The sequence below is a fragment of the Pelodiscus sinensis genome, chromosome 1, assembly GCF_049634645.1.
Source record: "Pelodiscus sinensis isolate JC-2024 chromosome 1, ASM4963464v1, whole genome shotgun sequence".
NCBI lineage: Eukaryota > Metazoa > Chordata > Testudines > Trionychidae > Pelodiscus > Pelodiscus sinensis.
This window is the reverse complement of record NC_134711.1, coordinates 53,497,097-53,519,134: the sequence shown is the minus strand read 5'-3', so window position 1 is coordinate 53,519,134 and position 22,038 is coordinate 53,497,097. Positions and strand designations below refer to the sequence as shown.

The following is a 22,038-nucleotide window of genomic DNA, read 5'->3' as shown; positions in this document are numbered from 1 at the left end:
AACACACACGACACATATAATTCATGCTGATTAAGTATTGGAAGGAACTCAGGTACTATGGTGTTGAGCACAGTATAATAGACTAGATTAGATCAGAATGTGTGACTTATTTTTACAGAGAATCACAGTAGCACACATTCACACTATAGGACACAGAAAATTAGCATTTTGGGGCCTAAAAATCAAATTCTCCTCTTAAAGGGATAAGTAATTTTTCATCAAAACTAGGGATGTAAAATCCCTTTTAATTAGTTAACTGGTTAAACATGGGATTGGGAGGGAGGGCTGCCAGTTAACCATTAACATCCCTAATCAAGACAATAGATTACATGATTTTTTCTACACTAGATTCATTGTTATTGAAAGAGCCATTAGAATGTGTAGCGGTAGAGTAGTATAGTGCAATACATGCTTTTGGCACTATGTAATGGAACCATCACCGTCCCCTGAGGGTTGGGGTCACAGCCCACTTAAGTCAGATGCAAAAAAAGAAAAAACATTCCCAACTCAGCTACAGAAAAATAAGTCTGCTTTCTTTGGTCACAGGTCCAAATACAACACACACACACAGCTCCTTCCTTTCGCCTACTCCAATTGCCCACAACTCATATAGGATTGTTTCTTTCAGTCAAGAATTCACTTTGGGAAAACAAAAAGAACTTTTTACTGTGATTACATTCCCTGAATCTCAGCACAATGCTCCTTAGTACAAGCCAGCCAATTCCTCCTGGATTTATGCTCAGAATTTGCTAGGCTAAGATCTGAGAGCAGCTCTTCCGCTTTCATAGCAGCACTTCTTTCACTCCCTCCACCAGTGGACTTGATTCTTTTTTATAATTTCCCCAAGTCCAGAGAAACCATTAGTCCCATCTTGCAATAGCTAAACTAGCCATAGCTACCAACTCTTCTCTCCAGGTCTGGCTGCTCAGACAACCTTTAAGAACAGAGAATCTGTTGCAGTGTTTACAGCAAAGAAAGCAGGAAAATTTACCAGCTATCTGCTTTAGCCACCAAATCTTAACAAACATAAGGTATACTGAGAGGGCTGACCCACTCTGGCCAGGTGGGGTTAAAGTGGGCTGGAGTGAGCCTGTGCAAAGCCCCAGCCAATCAAGGAGAAGTTCATAGGGAGCCAATCAAAGGGCGGCTTGCTGGGGCAGCTCTGTTATAAGGAGCTACTCAGCGGACCAGAGGGCAGTTAGCTCCTTACCAGTGAAGGGAAAGGACTGGTTCCTAGGGAGAAACACCTTGGGTAGATCAGTGCTGGGTAGCTCAGGACAACACACAGAGAAAAGCTCTAGATACCTGCCAGACTGCAGCCTGGACACAAGAACTAGGAAGGTACAAGGATCACAGGGAAGTGGCCCAGGGAACATTGCAAGTAGTCAAGGAGAGTGAAAGAGGGCAGGGCATGGCTGCTGCTGGAGGGTCCCAGCATTGGAACCCAGAGTAGTAGGAGAGCCTGCGTTCCACCCTTCTCCCTTGCACCGCATCTAACCAACCATACTGTATGGTCTAGCCAAGGGGCTAGACTTTGGGGCTATAGTTGGGAGCTCTGGCAGATGTAAGAACTGAGGGCTGCTGATACCCCCTGAAGGGGGTGAGAACAGAGTGGTCCTGAAGAAGACACTGCGGTCCAAGAAGTAACGCGGGTCTATGGAGACAAGCTGGAGAGTGGAGCAATGATGGGACACACACTGGTCAGAAACATTATCAATGGTCAGAGCTAATTCCCGGAGTGACCAGCAAGAGGCACCACACTGGTGAATCTTGAACCTGTTCCAATAGGTAATGTTCTGCCAAAAGATGGCACAAACTGACTGATGGTGAAGATACTGATCCTTGTGTGCCAATTCAGTAGACACAAAGTATAGTAACACCAGCTTAGTAGGCCAAACAATCAGACAATACGATGAAGCCTATTAAAACTCCAGGGAGAAAATGATGATTTAACAGTGTTTTTTCAAGGCCTAAGGAGATGATCAGAAGGATGTTTTCTCAAAGATACCGTTACCAATTAAAGAGAAGGATTGTTTGTCCATTCTTTCTATCCCTCACAGGCAGGCTGTGCCCACACTCAAAAGCAGAACAAATCTGAAATAAACCCCAAAATTCTGAAGCACTAACTGTAACTCTTTAAATTGGACATAAATACTTAAATTCAGCTGTACTTGAAATTCTTGCTGTAATATTGACATAGATATGGAAATACTAGAACTTCATCTAAATTTTCAAGACAAATGAAAATTAATGAGCTGATCAGCATTTTTTTCCTCAGCAAAAGTCACTGAGCATTGTAAGTTAATGGGTGGAACAAGGACTACCCATCACTGCTACAAGAATGAGCTAGTAGTGGAAACATTTCTTTGTACTAACCCAATGTACATTAAATATTCAATAGGGAAAGCAAGAATGTGACTGTAGAGAAAAATAATACGTCTTGATAGACATTTTTCTTCCCCATCTAGCTCTAAAATATTGCAGCCCAAGCAAAATCTAAACCCATTAACTCTTAGTTATCTTCAGATGAAGACAAACTGCTTTGAGATACAACTGAAAGATTTTTAAAAAGAGAATCCATTGTCAGCAGTAGAAACTCAAATTTTAAACGTTATTATAGAAGTAGTTCTCAAACTTTTGTACTAGTTGACCCCTTTCCCATAAGACACTGAGCGTGACCGCCCCTTATAAATTAAAAATACTGTTGTGCATATTTAACATTATTATAAATGCTGCATGCATAGTGGAATGGAGGCTGACAGCTTGCAATTTCTCCATGTAACAACCTCCAGACCTCCCGATGGGTCCTGAACCCTACTTTGAGAATCCCTGTGTTATAGGAGATGATGATGAAAAATAGTTTCTGATCACTTGATCCAATGAAAAGTTACGACTACATTAATAATTATATGTTAAATACTCTGTACAGATAACATTTTAATATAAAATAACTCATCAGGAAGCTCCAGAGGGGTATGAATATGAAATAACTCATCAGGAAGCAGACATTTTCTTAGCTCTATTCTGTTTATTGAGACAGGAAGTCAAGAGCTTTGTGTAAAGAAATAGGAAAGGATAGAGGTTTTCTGTTTCTTAAGGTAGTCATGGATACAGACACGAACATTTCTTTCTGCTTCCAAAATAATCTGAATTACATATTTTTGCAACTATGTAAAGCAATATTAAAATCACTGAAATTTTCTATTAAAAAATAAAGAGGAAAAATTGGCAAAAACATAATTTTCTGCGGAGTGGGGAGAGAGAAGATTCCTATAAATATATTTCTAGCCAGCTACAAGTCTCAACAAACCACCATATATGCCTTATATTACCAGGAAGGAAGCTAAAATGCTCACCTGTTCAATCTCTTTGGTTTTTGTTGCAATTGCTTTTGAGCGGCCAAGAAGCTGGTTGTCTTCATACAATTCTGTACTATCTGTTATATTTGTCTCTGTTTCTTCTGTCTGTTCAACATATAATGGAGCTGAGGACCCCGCCTTAAATAAAAACAAATATTACATTTTTTCTCTAACTACATAAAGTTAGATACACTTACTCAAATGCCATTTCACTCCTTTTCAGAAATGTTAGTTCAAAGTGAATCAGTTCCTTGGTCATGTTGGACAAGAATCAGATGATACTGATAATGCCAGCAATGAAAGAACTAGAAATCAACAACTAGGGGTGTTGTGGATCTGCTACAGGCTACTTAGCAGGATTACAAAACTGTAAACTTCATACAAGAGCTCTTGTGGCACTCAAATGTACAGGATAAAAACTGATGGGGAAGTTGAAGTACCTAGATATCTGTTAGGTAACAAATAAGCAAGCACCAAGAGGATTCCTAAATTAATTAGACGATGACTTATGAAAATACTAACAATGTGTGGTTACACATGGAGCTGTCCAAGACAAATATAGACTGTTCATGACCCCTGGAGTTTAGACTTCAACTAGAAAAAGCCACCTGAACCTACTCAGTATTGATAGAAAGGAAATGATTCAGAAAACAGGGAAGCTTAGAAATAATGATTACAAGTGACTTTAACATAGCATCATATAGTAAGAAATGAATTCACAGAACAGTAATATTAAAGGGTAATTAGATTTTATATAAGCCAAATTCATGAAGAAATCTAGTTAGGTTTACAGGGTATTCTCCTTTATTGAAGAAGGCTGGGAAATAATCGGACACCATAATTAAGTGAAAGAACACAAGAAAAAGAAACAGCTAGCAGTCCTGACTGTCTGCTTCAAACACTTGAGGCAATATAGGTAATTTAAAAAACATAATAAAGTATTGTTACTGTATTAAATCTTGTACGGTTGTCTCCCAATCATCTGAAAGGTAATTACGTTTGTTTAAAAAAAGCCAATTAAAATAAAAAAAAAGTTCAAAGAACATTAAGAACTAGACACAAAAATCCAAATTCAGAAAATCTAAAACAGCCATAATGTTCTTAACTCATTTTGTTGAGCCAAGGTCCACAATACAAAATGTTAGCCAATATTTTGGTAAGGGGAACAAACACACACCATTCTGAAAAATGTCTTTAATACCCCGTAATCAGAGAAGTAAACCTACAAGTTCTGGTTAAGAGTATCCATACTGCAATACTTTTCTCAAGGCCTTAGCCCCAAGCCCCCATATATTTAGCTTACATTCCCACATTTTGTTTAAACAAATTATACAAAACAATAAATCAACGGACTCCTGCAAAATTCTATCTTAAGTAATACAAATTCCTGGCTCTCCCTCAAACTTCCATTCTCTTTCTCTCTCTCTCTCTGCCTTATGGAGCTGACACATGGAAAGTCTTTGGATCCTCAGAAGTTTTGCAGTGTGCTATTCTGTTTCTTCTCTCACTCTTCCTTCCCCTCCTCTTACAAAAATGTCTATCATTCTGTTTCCTTCCTCTTCTATCAGCAGCCTACACTGGTCTGTACCCTACCTCCCCTCCTGTTGACAGAGCAGTCACACCTAGGCCATTCCGCTGCACTATCCTGGAGGGAAACCATGGCTCATTTACATGACTCAATCCACTTGCCCGGTTAACATTTTCAATCTCTCAAGGTGAACTATACAACAGCGTTTCTTAAAAAGTTTAAGACCGATGAACACTAAACAATTTTTTTGTTGAGGGAAAAAAAAAGTTGGGGGAAGTTATTGAGGGGAAAAAACTGTCTCCTGACCCTTTAAGGTCAGCCATTTTGAATTCTGTTCGCCACGGCACACTGGCATGCCACGGAACACAGTTTAAGAAACACTGTTGTACAATATGAAAATATTTAATTGTTATAGTACTGAACATGGCCTTAAACCCTAGACAAACAGATGTAAACTTTGACTCACTTAAGACTTTGTGACATTACATATGATTCATAGCACTGTACTACACGTTTCCATGGATCACTATTAAAGGAAATTTTATCTTCAAAATAAACATGTACAATAAAGTTAGGAATAAGAAAATTTCCATCGCGGCCAACATGACCAATAGCTCAGGATTTACTGATTTTTTTTGCTATAGGGACATTATATTTGGTATGAGCAGGGGAAGAGGGTCCCAAAGAACTAGCATGAAAAAGGTGCACTGTAGGAAATAAGGCCTTCTATCCCAAGAGGTGCTGGGGGATGGCAGAGCAGAGGAAAGAGGCAGCACAGCTTGAGGATCCAATATATTTTTCCATGTGCGAAGTAGGCTCAGTTCTGAGGCTGTTTGATATTTTGATGCAACTTGTCCACTCTTGTATACCTGCATACACACACAAGCCCTCTCTTTACACAACCTTTAGCCTGGTCTACAATATGGGGCTAAGTCAACCTAAGTTGAGCACCTCCAGCTTTGTGAATATCATGGTTGGGAGTCAACGTAGCTTAAGTCAACTTACTGCTGTGTTTACACAACACTTGATCAACAGGAGAAACTCTGTCAACTTTTCTTATGTTTATAATAATATTGGAGATTGCCTATCTCCTAGAACTGGAAGGGACCTTGAAAGGTCATCGAGTCCAGTCCCCTGCCTTCACAGCAGGACCAAGTACCATCCCTGACAAATTTTTGCCCCAAATCCCTAAATGGCCTCCACAAGAATTGAACTCACAACCCTGGGTTTAGCAGGCCAATGCTCAAACCACTGAGCTATCCCTCCCCCCACCTTGTTCCAGTGGAGTACTGGAGTTGTTGGGATGGCTAATTCCTCAGCCTGCCTTTCCTCATTCTGCAGTTAATTTAGTGGCTATTCAGAACACCCGTTAAACTGAACCCCAATGGATTGATCACCACAGTGCTGATTCCCAGCAAGTATAAACTTACCCTTTCTGAACGCTGCTAAAGTAGTACAGGCATTCCTTGAGTTACAAACTTCTAATCTATGAACATCTGCACATACAAACAAAAGCTCACCTGCAGCCTCTCCTGAGGGGAGAGCAGGCAAGAGGCACAGATTGTGGCAAGTAGCAGCAGGGGGCTGCCGTGGAGCTACTGTCTGGGAGAAGCGGCACTTTGAAGGGGAAACCACCACTTCTCTCTAGCCTCTGGCTGCATGGACTTGCCCTGCTCCTCTGGAGTCCTTCAGTGCACGCTTGCGTTGCTTACCACCTTCTGATGAGCGGGGGTTGGGTGCAGCTCATGGGGGGAGGGAGGAAAAAGGATTGGCAATAGGAGCCAGAAGAGTGTCTGCATGAGGGTGAGGGGAATGCCTAGAAGTCCCCTTCAGTGAATCTCCATCTGCTTCCTCATCCTCCTCAACCTGCCTTCCCTCAAGCTCCAGCATTCAAGGTTAAATAAACTATTTCTACTCTTTTGCATTGCAAATATACAGCATTTCAGCTACATAATGGGTTAAATAGGTTTTGTGGGCTATACTGGGAACCTAACTGCCATTTATAACATCATTTTTCTCATAGAAACATGAATTCTGAGTTCCAAACAATCAACTCACAAATGAACTTTTGGAACATAATCTGTTCCTAAATTGGGGACTTCCTGTACTAGATAAGAGGCAGAACTGCTCCATACTTTGTAGAGATGTACTGAATTAGCTTCAGGATGTGTTAAGTCTTCCACATGATCCAGTATAAAGCATCCAAAATTTTACCAACAACATTCTAGATAATAAATAATACACACACTCAAACTTAATATAATCATTTCTGCGTAAGAAGAAAGATTGCTTCATAATAATGACAATCACCACAGGTTGGACTTCCCTGGTCCAGACCCCTCAGGACCTCAGTGGTTTCGAACCAGGGAGTTTGCCAGACTAGGGGAGGTCAAAGCTGGCTTCCTCTGCTGCCGGCCTCTAGGCTCCATTCCCACATGTCAGCTCCGGACCTCAGGCTGCAGCCTCTTGTCCCAGCCACTGGGCCCTGTTCCCAGTTGCTGGGCCCTGCTCCTGTCTCCTCTGCTGCCAGGTCTGGCTGGAGCCCAACCCCTGGCTCTCTGCTGCTGGGTCAGTCTCTGGCCCCCCACCCTCCTGCTGCCAGTAAGGCTCCCAGTCTTAGCTGGGCTCCAGCCCTGGCACCCGAGCTTCACTCCTAACTGCTGTCCAGCTCTCTGGTCCAGCAACATCTGTGATCCTTCTGTGCCAGTTTTCCCCATAAGCGAACCATTCCCAGAGCACCCACAGGCTCTCCGACGATGCTGGACCACAGATGTTGCCAGACCAGAGTGTCCCAGACTAAAGAGGTTCCATCTGTACAAGAGAATAGCATCATTCCTTCAATCTAATTCTTTAATTCCAGAAATGTGAGAACCGCAAGAAACAATAACCAGGTTATTTTTGCTATTTTCCATACTGACATACAATGCACACATATACTAACTATATATTTACACAAAAGAACTCATCTGAATTTAAACACTCTGAGCAGATGTTTCCTATGCAAGAAAGAACCAATTATATGTAGGACTTTGCATAAACAGTAAGTGCTTCTTTGTTTTTCTCTAAAATGACTAACTATAGAATCTAATTCATTCATACTCATTATTGAAAGACATACTGCAAATTACCAAATTGCGCCACAAAAAATTCCCTTGATTGTTAAGGATCCAATCCTGCAAGGAGCTCAAATGCAAGCATAGGAGTCGGCCAACACAGGACTTTCTGCAGTTTTAGAATCTTTCTTACTTTATCCACTTAAAATTTGGTCTTAATTCATGCTATGCCAGCAAAAAATGTGGGTTTTTAAAGCTACTGGTAAATCTCAGGATCATAAGTTTCACTACAGCATCCTCCTGCTAAATATTTTCTGAAATTTATTTAATTCTTTGTTGAATTGCATATTTTATAAATCATGAAGAGAAGAGAAGCGAAATTCTACTGTTGGAATATTTAAAAATAAATATATGAATGTATTAGTCTTACATCATATTCAGTAATTTCAGGTAAATTGCTTTCATCAGCCTTCTCTGATTTTTCAGCTGCCCACTTGCTTGCAGCCTCTGCAAGTTCCTTTTCAGATAGCCTGCTGCTTTTATCCAAGACCTGTACAAAAATGAATGTTACAGGTTAGATTTTAAAAAAATATCTAGAAAAGTCAAAGAAGCAATTTTTCAGAATGACACACAATATTTTCAAAATGTGAAATATACCACAAAAATAATTATCTTCTACTGGTCTAAGAATTTAAAAAAAAAAAATACCTCCAAGCCGAAGAACACACATTTCACTCAACTTAAAAAAAAAAAAAAGAAAACACATTTTTTCAGACCTATTTTTATTAATGTCAAGGAAAACTAGACAAGGTTATGTAGCAGAAACAATGAAAAAGTGTTGATTTAAGACTTTACAATTAATTCAAAGAAATCAAATGAGAGCTGTGTATAAATATGCAAAAAACCCCACAAATATAGATTGGTTTAATAACTGTCTGGTTTGCATGAATAAAAGGCTAAAATAAAGATAACTACAAGTAAAGGATAAGTACAATACACAAAGGACTCTAAGTTAACTTGTCTTTTTCATCAACAGAAGCTGAGCCAATAAAGATCTCATCCACCTTGGCTCTAAATTAATTACAAGAATCAGGAAACTATTCTGTAAACTATTTAAGTTATCAGAAAACTGCCACTAATTTCTGAGAAGAAAACGTGGATAACACAGAATACAAGTTATCAAGGTTTTGGAGTCTTTGTAATCTACCTTTTCAAACAGAAGTATCTCTCACTAAGTGCAAGACCATGATTGTTTTGTTCTTGAAAGTAGTATTACAAACATCCATATGCACATTGTGTTCCTCTAAAACTCTGTATGTATGTACAGTATAATTATATATTTTAAAAAAACTACACTACTAATTGAAACCAATGTCCCAAAATGGTAAGAGTTTTCTAAATTTTCTGAAGAATAGCTAGGTCGGGGCAGTGGCAAAACATCTTGTCTAGTCCTTTAATAAAAAAAAAAAAAAAAAAAGCAGCTGTGAAAACAAGTGTCCCTAAAACCATGATCTAAAGGTCAATAAATGCAGAATGACAAAATGGTAGGCAAAGCAAATTCTACAATGGGAACCCACAATAAGACTACATCTCCAGACTCTTCATGATTGCACTTGGCAACTGAATTCAGGCATCTCAGTTCTCAACTCCATGGTACCACACAGAAATTCAACTGTTTTTGCCTTTCAGACTTTCTCCAAAAACAACAGTTAGACTTTCACTCAGGGTTTCCATGGCTTTCAGTATTTCAAAGTAAAGTTTTCTTAACTGTTTGTCTAAAAAGTGAACTCAGAAGTTATTCTGGTACAATGCACTAGCACTAGCTATTTCTAAACTCCTATTCATTCTAAATAGTGTTCGTATTTCTCCTTACAATATCTTTAAAAATAAATACATCCTGTAGAAATGCTCACTTTTCAGCTCAGATTTCTTTCATTGCAAGTAGCCTGTGAAAACTGAAAATGTTTTTATTGCAATAGAACCAAGAACAATACTGAATGATGATTGTTCATTGGTGCTTATTAAGCCTGTCTGTTCAACTAAGTAGCATAATTATGTAGTTAGCTCTTTGTCCATGCAATGTTTATTACACAAAATTAAGCAGCTCGATATTTACCATGCCTCTAAAAAATTTTCCTTCCTCTAAAATAGGGAATTATAAATAAAAAAAACTTTGATGCTTCATCCTTATGGTGCTTACATTATAGCTACTCTTCTTCCAGTACCCACTGAAACTGTTTATTCCTCCAGGTGAAGCTGCTGAATATAATTCAACATTCACCAGGCTTAGTGGCAAAGCACACTGCATCTGTCTTTTAAATAAGCAGCAAGGAATCTGAATTTAACTTGGAACCTTTCATAGGAAGTACCACTGTTAAAAACAAAAAAACCCACAAAAATGTAGTTCACCTTTGAAGAAGGTACTGATGTGGAACCTGATGGGGATGCATCTCTTGATGTTTTCAGTGATTGAGCTGAAGGTCTCTCTTTACCTACAGAGAAGAATAGTTATTATTTTATTCAAGTTGTGTATTCTCTCTCTCTCCACACACACCTCGCAAAATTGTAATGAAAATTCACCAGCCCACACACAAACCTCATTCTTTGATGATGATAATAATCTACTTATATTCTACTTGCTAAGCAAAAATAAAATTTTGTCTCTGACTAAGTGGATGAACTGTAACACTTTTAAAGGTGATACTTATATTAAGAGAGCCTATTCTTATTTCCATTAGTTAACCAGAAGGACATTTCAGTTAGAGACTGTAGGAAAAAGTCATTCTATATTCTTGTAACACCCTTAGTAAGATGTAAAATGAGGAATTCTACATCTTGTCATGTGGAACATCTCAGTCAGTCACCAGTTACAGACCAAAACCAAAACCTGGGAAACTGGGTATTCATAAGGAAATTCGGCAAAATGATAAGCCTACGAAGACCCAAAATGACAGGTGGGATCCTCCTTTGTAGCAAAAAAGGCCTTAATTCTCAATGTTAATGTCAACAATGTTAAAACAGGTACAGGCAGTCCCCGGGTTACGTACAAGATAGGGACTGTAGGTTTGTTCTTAAGTTGAATCTGTATGTAAGTCGGAACTGGCGTCCAGAATTCAGCCACTGCTGAAACTGACCGCCAGTTCTGACTTACATACAGAATCAACTTAAGAACCCCAAGCGTCCCAAAGTCAGCTGCTGCTGAAACTGATCAGCGCTGATTCCAGGAAGCCCGAGCCCGAGCAACTCTGACTCGGGCTTCCTGCAGTCAGCGCTGGTCAGTTTCAGCAGCGGCTAAATCAGGACGCCTGGGGCAGAGCAGCTGGGGTGCTGCTGGGTTGCTCCAGTAGCGCTGCTCCTCGGCGCTACTGGACCAACCCAGCAGCACCCCATCTGCTCTGCCCCAGGCGTCCTGATTCAGCCGCTGCTGAAACTGACCAGCAGCAGCTGAATCAGGACCAGAGCAGCTGGGGTGCTGCTGGGTTGGTCCAGTAGCACCCAGAGCGGCGCTGCGGGACCAACCGGCAGCGCCCCAGCTGCTCTGCCACAGGCGTCCAGAGAAAAGCCTAGTCTGCTAGGGAGGGGCGGGGGGGGGGCGTACTAGCTGCGCCCCCCCCCCACCCCAGCAGACCAGGAAGACGCGGGAGGCGGACCGAGACGCACCGCGGTTCCGCCGCCTGGGTCCTCCGCGGCTTTGCTCCCAGTCTCCCTGGTCTGCTGGAGAACAGCAGACCAGGGAGACGAGGAGCAAAGCCTCTGAGGACGCCGGCAGCGGGACAGCGGCGGGGCGTCTGGCCTGTCCCGCTGCCAGCTTTCCCCGCGGCTTTGCAAAGCCTCGGGGAAGCTGGCAGCGGAGTAGCCCAGGCGGCCTGGGCTGCCTCGCTGCCCAAGCCCCTCCGCGGCTTTGCAAACACTCGGGGAAGCCGGCAGCGGAGCAGCCCAGGCGCGCCTGGGCTGCCTCGCTGCCCGAGCCCCTCCCCCCCGCGGCTTTGCAAAACCTCGGGGGGGGGGGGGGGGGCTCGGGCAGCGAAGCAACCCAGGCACGCCTGGGCTGCATCGCTGCCGGCTTCCCCGAGGCTTTGCAAAGCCGCGGGGGGGGGGTTGGAGGGGGCTCAGGCAGCGGCTTTGCTCCGCGTCTTCCTGGTCTGCAGACCAGGGAGACGCAGAGCAGCTTTTCTCGCCCGGAGTACACGGGCGGCGGGACCACGAGGTCCCGCAGTCCGTGTACTCCGGGGCAGCCCCGTTCGTAACTGCGGATCCGACATAAGTCGGATCCGCGTAAGTCGGGGACTGCCTGCACTAGACGCTACTGTTTAAAAATGCAGTCATGAATAACCATGCCAAATGTTCATTATGGAAAGCCTACAGCAGGCGAATACTTCCCTAAAGCATAGTAGACTAATACTCCATGTTAATTAGAAAGATAAATCAATTAAAAAGAAGCTTTGTTTATTAAATTTTAAAAATGTGAGATGAATTACTTTAATGAAACTAATGACAACTAAATAAGCATGTAATTTAAGCCCCCAAGTAACGATACATAACACAATGAGCCATTTTTAGTGAGCTATTTACTTTGTAGCAAGATGCTAAATTAAGATTGCTCCACCATTGTGCATTTTTAAATACCAATATCTAAAAGAATTAAGAAATTGAAATGTAAATAAATAAATAAATATCGATATTAAACAGATCTGGAATGTTAAAAAGAAACTTGTCTGGTTGCCCCTTTTCTCTCTCCACAGATTTTCAGGATATTCTGCCTTTGAAGATAGAAGTTAACACCCTAAACTGGCTAAGGAAATGGAAGATCAAACAAGCAAGTGACAACTGCTCCCCAATTGCAACAAGATACAAAAAAGCAGCTGCCTTAACAGTTTCATATGTTACCTGATCATTCAGTGTAGTCCTTCAAGATATCCTCCATACTTTGTCATACAATCAAAACTGTTTAGCTTGTTTCTACAACCTCCACCTCTTTTCTGCTAATGTAACTAATTTTTTGCTTTGCTCAGGTCAAACAATAGCCTACTGTATCCCTCAACTATATCCAATTAAGGCAATTTTTATACATAAACTTAATTTTGGTTTCACACAAAAGTCCTGATCTTGCCAGATGCTCCAGGTGGAGAGGTCTCCTTTACCCATGCTTAGGACCATTAAAGTCAACACAGCAACGTGAATACTCATGTGGGGAGGTAGCAGAATAGTGGGGCCCATGTTGGTGCAGTCCATTATTATGGAATTACAAGTGAAGAGTCATGAAATGTTATCTATCAAATTACTGAAGGCAGAGTATCTTTGCAGAACACATCACCAGTGCTAAAATAATAAACAATCCTCCTCACAAAAGATCTCTCCAGTGTTTGTTTTGTTTCTCATTTGAGGGGAGAGGGGTCACTTATTTGAAATATAAGGTCAATTTAGCCACTGCTGACTCCAGAGCTAACCAAACAATTTATCTGACAAAGAATTAGTTCCTTCCAGCTCTTGCCAATATATATCTCGTGTTTTATTATATTTACATGAAGAAATCCAAGATTCTTTTCATAATCTGCATTCAGAGACATTCAAAGCCCACAACTAGCTGCCCTTTAGACCAGAAAGAACATTAACATCTTTGATACATCTTTCATACTAATGAATAAAAAATGTTTTACAGAATTCACTATGGTTCCAAAATACATATTACTGAGGGACCAGGCAAAAACATTATTTATGAGTGGAAGAGGTGGAAAGTCAATGCAGATGATTCATAAAATTGTTAATACAGATAGATATACCAAAGGAAACTGTTCTCACACCAAGTGGCAAGTCTATCAGAACCAGACTGAAAGGAAGTAAGCAATAGATGTATGGAAGAAGTAGGAAGTATAGGAGGGAGAAGAATATTAAGGGGGTCTCAAATAGATAAATTATGAATTAAAGACAAGGAGGGTAGTTTTTAATGATACCCTGAAATGGACAGAGGAGCCATAAACAAATAATGGTAAAAAGACAAAGTAAAATCTCCCCCGATCTGTCTGTTCCAGTCCCACTAATGCACAATTAAACTGAGCTCCGTATAGTCATTCAATTTCTCTCTCTGTAGATCAGGGGTGGCCCGGGGGCCTTGCCTGGATCTGGACCCTGATGCTTAGGGCTCTCCCCCCGGCACTGGGAGCCCATGCTGGTGAAGGGAAGGTTTCTTGTTTCTCTTGTGTGCAGCACCTGACTGATTTTTCTGTGGGTCAGTGGCTCCCAACCCAAAAAAGGTTCCCCACCCATGCTATAGATGAAGTTAGGGCAAGATGATGAATTCCTATAGATAAGGAGATTCTTGAGTTGTAGTCTTAACCAGCAAGGGGACAAGAGGCACTAATAGATCTGTGGTTTAGCAGACTGATTTTTACTTTTAATGCATTGTCTGCACTGAAAGTGAAATTAAAGAGACGGTCACAAGCCCCCTCAACTCATCTAACTCCAACTAACATCTGTACAAGGGCATTTCAACACAATTATTTATAAAGATCTTTCAAATGAAGTGGCTATATCATTTACAACAATATGTATGAAATGTGTGTTTGTGTATCCCTAGTTTACACCAGTATACCTGAAGATGGAGGGAAGTCTGGCACAAAACATTCCCCCACACATGTTCCAGAACAGGTCTCAAGAACCAAGTGGGTAAGCCCTGCATGCAGAGGTCATTGCCAGGTATACAGGCAGTCCCCGACTTACGTGGATCCGACTTATGTCGGATCCGCACTTACGAACGGGGCTTTCTCGCCCCGGAGGTCGAGGTGGCGGATTGCTACCTGCGAGCTCCGGGGCGAGAAAGCCCCGTTCATAAGCTGCTCCGGTGCCCCTGGTCTGCTGGAGACCGTCTCCAGCAGACCAGGGGCACCGGGCGGGTTCCCGCGCTTCTGAGGCTTTGCCAGAGCAAAGCCTCAGAAGTGCGGGAACCCTCCGCTGCTGCCGCTTCAGTCCCGGTGCCTGTGGTCTGCTGGGGACGGTCCTCAGCAGACCACAGGCACCCGGACTGAAGCGGCAGCAGTGGCGGGGTCCCGCGCCTCTGAGACTTTGCCAGAGCAAAGCCTCATAGGCGCGGCACCCCGCTGCCGCTGCGGCTCTGCTCCCCGTGTCCCTGGTCTGCTGGGGGGGGGGGGCGCGCAGCTAGTGTGCCTCTCCCCCCCAGCAGACCAGGCTTTTGTTTTGGACCCTGGGGCAGAGCAGCTGGGGCGCTGCCGATTGGTCCTGCAGCGCCGCTCTGGGCACTACGGGACCAACCCGGCAGCACCCCAGCTGCTCTGCCCCAGGTCCTGATTCAGCCGCTGCTGGTCAGTTTCAGCAGCGGCTGAATCAGGACGCCTGGGGCAGAGCAGATGGGGTGCTGCTGGGTTGGTCCAGTAGCACCGAGGAGCGGCGCTACTGGAGCAACCCAGCAGCACCCCAGCTGCTCTGTCCCAGGCGTCCCCAAGTCAGCTTCTGCTGAAACTGACCAGCGCTGACTACAGGAAGCCCGAGGCAGAATTGCTCTGCCCCGGGCTTCCTGGAATCAGCTGCTGATCAGTTTCAGCAGCAGCTGACTTGGGGACGCTTGGGGTTCTTAAGTTGATTCTGTATGTAAGTCAGAACTGGCGGTCAGTTTCAGCAGCGGCTGAATCTGGATGCCAGTTCCGACTTACATACAGATTCAACTTAAGAACAAACCTACAGTCCCTATCTTATACGTAACCCAGGGACTGCCTGTATTCATACTAAATAAACATGTGGACCATCAACTCTGGCCCTGTTAGGATTTGGTTCTTTAAAATACAATATAGGTAACAGGATGGGCTTTTTCTTACATGTTCTCCAAAGCAAAGATTTCCCGTCAAATCATATTCAAACACTATTCCAACAAACAGAATTTAAACTCTCTCCATGCTGCAAGTAAGCCATTTTAACTCCGTCGTCACAAGAAACGCTTTTAGAACAATTAATGGGTGAAAACAATTTTAAAGATAAGTAGCATGGCAAAAGCAAAAGTTGCTTTCTTAAAAACAGTTAAATGGGCAGACAAAACATCATTTAAATCTGAAGTAACAGATAGCCCAGACCTAAGTGCAGATATTCTACTTTGACTAATTTAGCCACTGCTTTGCAAAGCTATTTGCCAGATTGCATCTACAGTATAACTTTAGAGAGACAATAATACTACATTTTCCAACCTGACATCTCTGAACAGTCTCTAACTGCATCACATAATGCATGACCCAAAAAAAAAAAAAAAAAAAAAAAAGCTTTCACACACTGTACAATTTTCTACAACTCAGACAGCAGGTTTTTCTACTAGATTCCGATGTATGAGTGGCTATTTTAACAATGCTGCAAAAACACCAAAAATATGCTCAAAATTGTAGAAAATTCCCAATTTCCACAAGATTCCTCAACTTTTAGACGGCTTTCCTGAACATAAGAACAGCCATACTGGGTCTAGACCAGTATCCAGTCTTCCAACAGCGGCCAACGCCAGATGCCCCAGCGGGAGTGAACAAAACAGAGAATCATCAAATGATCCCTCTCCCATCGTCCATTCCTAGCCTCTGACAGAGGCTAGGAACACCATTCCTACTCATCCTGGCTAATAGCCACCAATGGACCTAACCTCCATTAATGTATCTAGTTCTTTCTTGAACCCTGTTAAAGTCCTGGTCTTCACAACCTCCTCTGGCAAGGAGTTTCACAGTGTGAAAAAAAACTTCCTTTTGTTTGTTTTAAACCTGCTACCTATTAATTTAATTTGGTGACCCCTGGTTCTTATTTCATGGAAACAAGTAAATAACTTTTCCATATTCACTTTTAAAGGGATCCATCACAGCAGAAAAGGGAAAAAAATAGAAGCATTTTCTACCAGAGGAAAACAACTTGATGTACACAGAAAAGTCGTGCACAAGAACATCTTCTCCTGTCCTCGATAACTACATTCTGTTTAACTAAATCCCTATTACAATTTCAGGTGGATGTCATATTCTTTACTTTCTGATCTGAACTTTTGTAGTAACCCTGCAATAACTGTAATGCTTTCCTGAGAGTTAGTCTGTATTTCAGTAGTTAATGAAGAAACTCCTCAGTGTTTATACAGTTAGTTAAATGCTTTGAGATGTTTTGGGGTGAAAGGTGCTATACCTGCCAGTTATAAGCACTCTGGAAAATGTAAGGTAAATTTCACATAAGTAAATTTGCATTTAAAGAAACTCAAAGCCATCTAATCTGCACAAACTGTCATAGCAACAAGTACCTCAATGGAAAAGAAAACATACTTCCACTTTAGTTTGCATGTTTTTCATACATAGAGGTTTTGGATACTTTTTAAACAAACAAACACGGATCACCTTTCTGGGGGGGGGAACAAACATTCATTTGAAATCCAAGCCATATATTGGCTTGCCTAGTTATAGGCATGAGGTTTTGCATTGATCTGAAGGTTGCAAGATTTGGAGAATGAGAGAGGGTTAAACTGCTAAAAGAAACAATATTCAAGTATTGATAGCACAGTTATAAGAAACAGCATGTTGTTTTAAAATGTAAGGATCTTTACTTTGTATTTGGCTTCCCCATGAGAATTCTCAGTTGTAGAAAGAAAAGCCCTCACCCACTGCTGCTCAGGGCAAAGCTGCCTGTAAAAGGAATCCATCACAGCAGCAAAGGGAGAAAAATAGAAGCATTTGCTACTAGAGGAATATAACCTGATGTACACAGAAAAGTCATGCACAAGACGGAACTGCAGCCAGCCTTGAGAGGCTGTTGAAAAACATCTACAAGATCCCTCAAGAGACCTTTAATACATAAAGGAATAAAGAGCTCCCTGAAATATTTAATAAGGTAGGAAAACATAATCACAACAATAAGTCTAATGTCTTCATTATATAGAGAAAGATCTTGTATAATAAGAATCAATTTCACCTCACTAACCAGTTATCATTAATCCAGCATTACCTTGCTGAGAAATATTTCTTTTATGTAAAGATGACATACTTCTGCTATGCTGGGACTGGTGGAAAGAATAGGCTTTGCTTCTTTCAGGGGAGTAGCTCCTACTGCTGACACTGGAGCCGGATCTGCTGTGTGGAGAATCCCTTCGGCTCACAGGCGATTCCCTGAAGAAAGGAGAGTCCCTCTTATGAGGGGATCTCTCCCTTAAGTAATGAGAAGGATAGAAGCTTTTTCTTCTGAAGCCATCTCTGCTGTCCCTTTGAAGGTATCAGAAAAAATAAAATTAATAACTTCTCCTTCCTGTGTTTACAGAAATTACAGAAATCTAAAAGTGCATGACTGGGTAACAAAATTGCAACTTTTCATCTCTATAGCAAGTAGAAATAGGTCAGTCATTCTCTACACAGTAAATCTGAGACCTCCAATATCATTAAAGACTGTGTAATTCTTGGTCAACTTAAACTGGTCAGATAGTGGTTAAGCATATATCAAATGTAAGGACATTTCTTTAGGTTTTCATTCAGTTGAATAAATTTTACAATCTGATCCAATACTCCTCATCAGACCCTCTACCTCACTTCCACTACTTGATAACTCAGGCAAACCACTAATGCTATATTAATAAAATAGTACATATCTGAAGGGTGAAGCAAATAATCTCACACAATGCAAATGGATGGGCCTTTGGGATTGTGTATTTTTTTCCTCCTGCATAGTCACTCCATTCTCATATCCAAATTTTAATATGGAATTAAAATAAAAACAAACCTAAAGAAGAATCAGTAAGATGCATGCGTAATTATACTCACAGTCTTTCACTATTGTAACCCTCACTATTACATACCTCTGTCCCAGCCCTTTTGTTTATTGTTACCTCTTGATGTGTTAAGTCTTATTTAGGGCTTTGATTCCCTTTGATTCTGCACCCACTAAAGTCAATGACTATCATCAACTGGTGTAAACCGGCATAGCTCTATTGACATCAATGGAGTATTTTGAATTACATTATGGAGTATGCTGATCTATGAATTTGGCCTGTAACATTTAAGTCCTTTGGGGGTACCCGTCCCATTTAATTTGTTTGTAAAGTGCCATGAACATAAATTACACTGTAGACAATAATTCTGATTTCAAGCTGTAATAAATGCAAAATTAAAAATTAGAACTGCAAATCTGTCATGGCATTTTTAATTAAAAAAACCAGAGCAGTCACGATAAATTTGCCCGAATTAATGTAATTAGTGACTGTTTCGTGATTTTAAAAAGTACCCTTTTTGCCCCAAAACCACAATCCTAATCCAAGGTGGGAGCTGGGAGATTAAGCCTGCCCCACATTCCCCCTGGCATTAGCAGCTGCTGTGTACTCTGGGGCCACTGCTGTAGGGTGAGCAGGATCGGCTCACTGCAGCCAAAGTTGCTCCTTGCTTGGGCCATCCAACCACACTGGGCCTACAGCTCCCCTCTTGCCTTCCTACAGAAGTCAGGGTACCTCGGACTTTTTCTATACCATGACAAAGCTGCAGCCCTAACAATAATAAACCAAAGTTTGCCACTAGCCAGGAGTAGAATATTATTGTGACTGATCCTTTTGGGACTGTCACTTGATGTGCTGAGACCTTACTGAGCCTGCTTTCCCTAATAACCTGGGCACCCTATAACTGGTCAGCCCAGCTATCTAGCCTGCTTCAGCCAAGACACAAAGACAGAGCCACATTCCCCAAGGTCAAAGACACACATTAAAAGCTGTGCAGTGAGACTTTTTCCCCAGCACTCAATTATGCAGCTCCTCTAGGAGCTGGACCATATATAAATCCATCTTATGCTGCAGGGGTGGGAAACCACAGGACCGGGGCCTAGATGTAGCCCCCGGCTTGTCTGGATTCAGCCCCTGAGGCTATGGGGACCCCTCCAGCATACAAGAGCGCCAACTCCCCCGCTGTCCCACCTTCGGGCTGTAGCATGCAAAATCTACAAGGATGTGCCCCCCAGACACTAGTTTGAGAGAGAAATGTGGGGAGTGACTTTCTCCTTCTCAGCTGGGAGCTATGTCGGTGGGGGTGGGCTTCTCATTTGTGTGTGGGCCCCCAACTGATTTTTCTGTGGGTCAGTGGCCTCCAACCGAAAAAGGTCTCCCACCCCTGTTATGCTATATAGAGCACAGTACAGTGTAAACTCAGGAAATTCACCCTCTTTCTTAATATATTATATACAGGCAGTCCCCGACTTACGTGGATCCGACTTATGTCGGATCCGCAGTTACGAACGGGGCTGCCCCAGAGTACACGGACTGCGGGACCTCGCAGTCCTGCCGCCCGTGTACTCTGGGGCTTTCTCTGCGTCTCCCTAGTCTGCAGACCAGGAAGACGCAGAGCAAAGCCGTGGAGGGGCTTTGCAAAGCCGCGGGGGGGGGGGGGGGCGCTCGGGCAGCGGGGCACCCCAGGCGCGCCTGGGCTGCTCCGCTGCCGGCTTCCCCAAGGCTTTGCAAAACCGCGGGGGAAGCCGGCAGCGGGACAGCCCAGACGCCCCACGGCTGTCCCGCTGCCGGCGTCCTCAGAGGCTTTGCTCCCTGTCTCCCTGGTCTGCTGGTCTCCAACCCAGCAGCACCCCAGCTGCTCTGGTCCTGATTCAGCCGCTGCTGGTCAGTTTCAGCAGCGGCTGAATCAGGACGCCTGTGGCAGAGCAGATGGGGTGCTGCTGGGTTGGTCCAGTAGTGCCGAGGAGCGGCGCTACTGGAGCAACCCAGCATCACCCCAGCTGCTCTGCCTCAGGCGTCCTGATTTAGCTGCTGCTGAAACTGACCAGCACCGACTACAGGAAGCCCGAGGCAGAGTTGCTCTGCCCCGGGCTTCCTGGAATCAGCTGCTGATCAGTTTCAGCAGCAGCTGACTTGGGGACGCTTGGGGTTCTTAAGTTGATTCTGTATGTAAGTCAGAACTGGCGGTCAGTTTCAGCAGCGGCTGAATCTGGACGCCAGTTCCGACTTACATACAGATTCAACTTAAGAACAAACCTACAGTCCCTATCTTGTACGTAACCCGGGGACTGCGTGTGTGTGTGTGTGTGTGTGTGTGTGTGTGTGTGTGTGTGTATGAGAGAGAGAGAGAGAGAGAGAGAGAGAGAGAGAGAGAGAATTGGATGCAGATACCTTGCCCCCTCCCCCCAAACAGTTGTTTACTCTGGGTTTAACCAATTTTAAAAAGTGATTTTATTAAGTATAAAGGTAGGATTTAAGTGGTCATAAGAGATAGCACAGAGAACAAAGTAGAACAAAACAGAACACAAAACCAGAACTTAATACACTAATAAACTGGTTACATGTAATCTCTCTCCCTCAAAGATATTCTAATAAGCTTCTTTCACAGACTGAAAAGCCTTCCAGTCTGGGACCAATCTTCCCCCCCAGTTAAGTCTTCGTTGTTTCTAGCAGTCATCTTGGTTGGGGTAGCCAGGGAAAACTGACTATCAAGAATCTCTCAATTCCCATCCTTTAATAGGCTTTGCTTAAGGTGGGAGTCCTTTAAGGTTGATCTCTTCCTAGCTCCTCATGGAAAAATAGAGTTTAAGATGGATTCCAGAACCCAGTGACAGAGTCAGATGTCTCTACAAGGTCCCGATCGCCATACTTCACTGGCTAAGCCACATGTAGCTCCATTTTCCCTGGCTAACAGGCCATCACAGCCCTGATGTGTAATCAGTAGAGGTGTCCCAGAACAGTGAAAATGCAATTACAGATGCACAATTTAGGAATATCGAAATAATCTACAAAAATGATGGTACAGGCATTGACAGATAGGTCAATCACATTCAGTAGATTATAATCTCTCTAATGTTATGTTACATGAGACATCTTGCCAAAAGCACCTCTCCATTATGACATTCATATATCTTCAAAAAGCATATGGAATGCCCCATCCCATCCCAATAATATTCTGGAACTTAAAACACAATAGTTCATGTACAAATTCTGCTAAAATATGTAAGCAAAAGTCAAAATATAAAAACAAACATGTAGAACATCATAAACTTAATCAAATGTGGAAACAAATACCAACTAAATCTAGACTAGGAATGTCCACAGGTCAGAAGTTAATCTCTGATATTCAGTGAATAATACAATAAATAATTATTACATGGTAATGTATTT

At 42.5% G+C, this 22,038-nt stretch overlaps 1 protein-coding gene across 14 annotated transcripts in view; it reads right to left on the bottom strand.

The window, feature by feature from the left end:
• PPHLN1 (periphilin 1) overlaps nucleotides 1–22,038 on the bottom strand; it is a 104,895-nt gene that overhangs the window by 27,735 nt on the left and 55,122 nt on the right. For 12 of the 14 annotated variants that reach the window (XM_075930128.1, XM_075930124.1, XM_075930137.1 and 9 more), the window contains 4 exons: nucleotides 17,898–18,151; nucleotides 10,350–10,432; nucleotides 8,371–8,490; nucleotides 3,357–3,497 (listed from right to left, as the gene is read on the bottom strand). In XM_075930128.1, coding sequence (XP_075786243.1) covers nucleotides 3,357–3,497; nucleotides 8,371–8,490; nucleotides 10,350–10,432; nucleotides 17,898–18,151 — 598 coding nt within the window. The remainder of the gene's footprint in view (nucleotides 1–3,356; nucleotides 3,498–8,370; nucleotides 8,491–10,349; nucleotides 10,433–17,897; nucleotides 18,152–22,038) is intronic. The other 2 variants (XM_075930155.1, XM_075930195.1) reach the window with 1 other exon arrangement.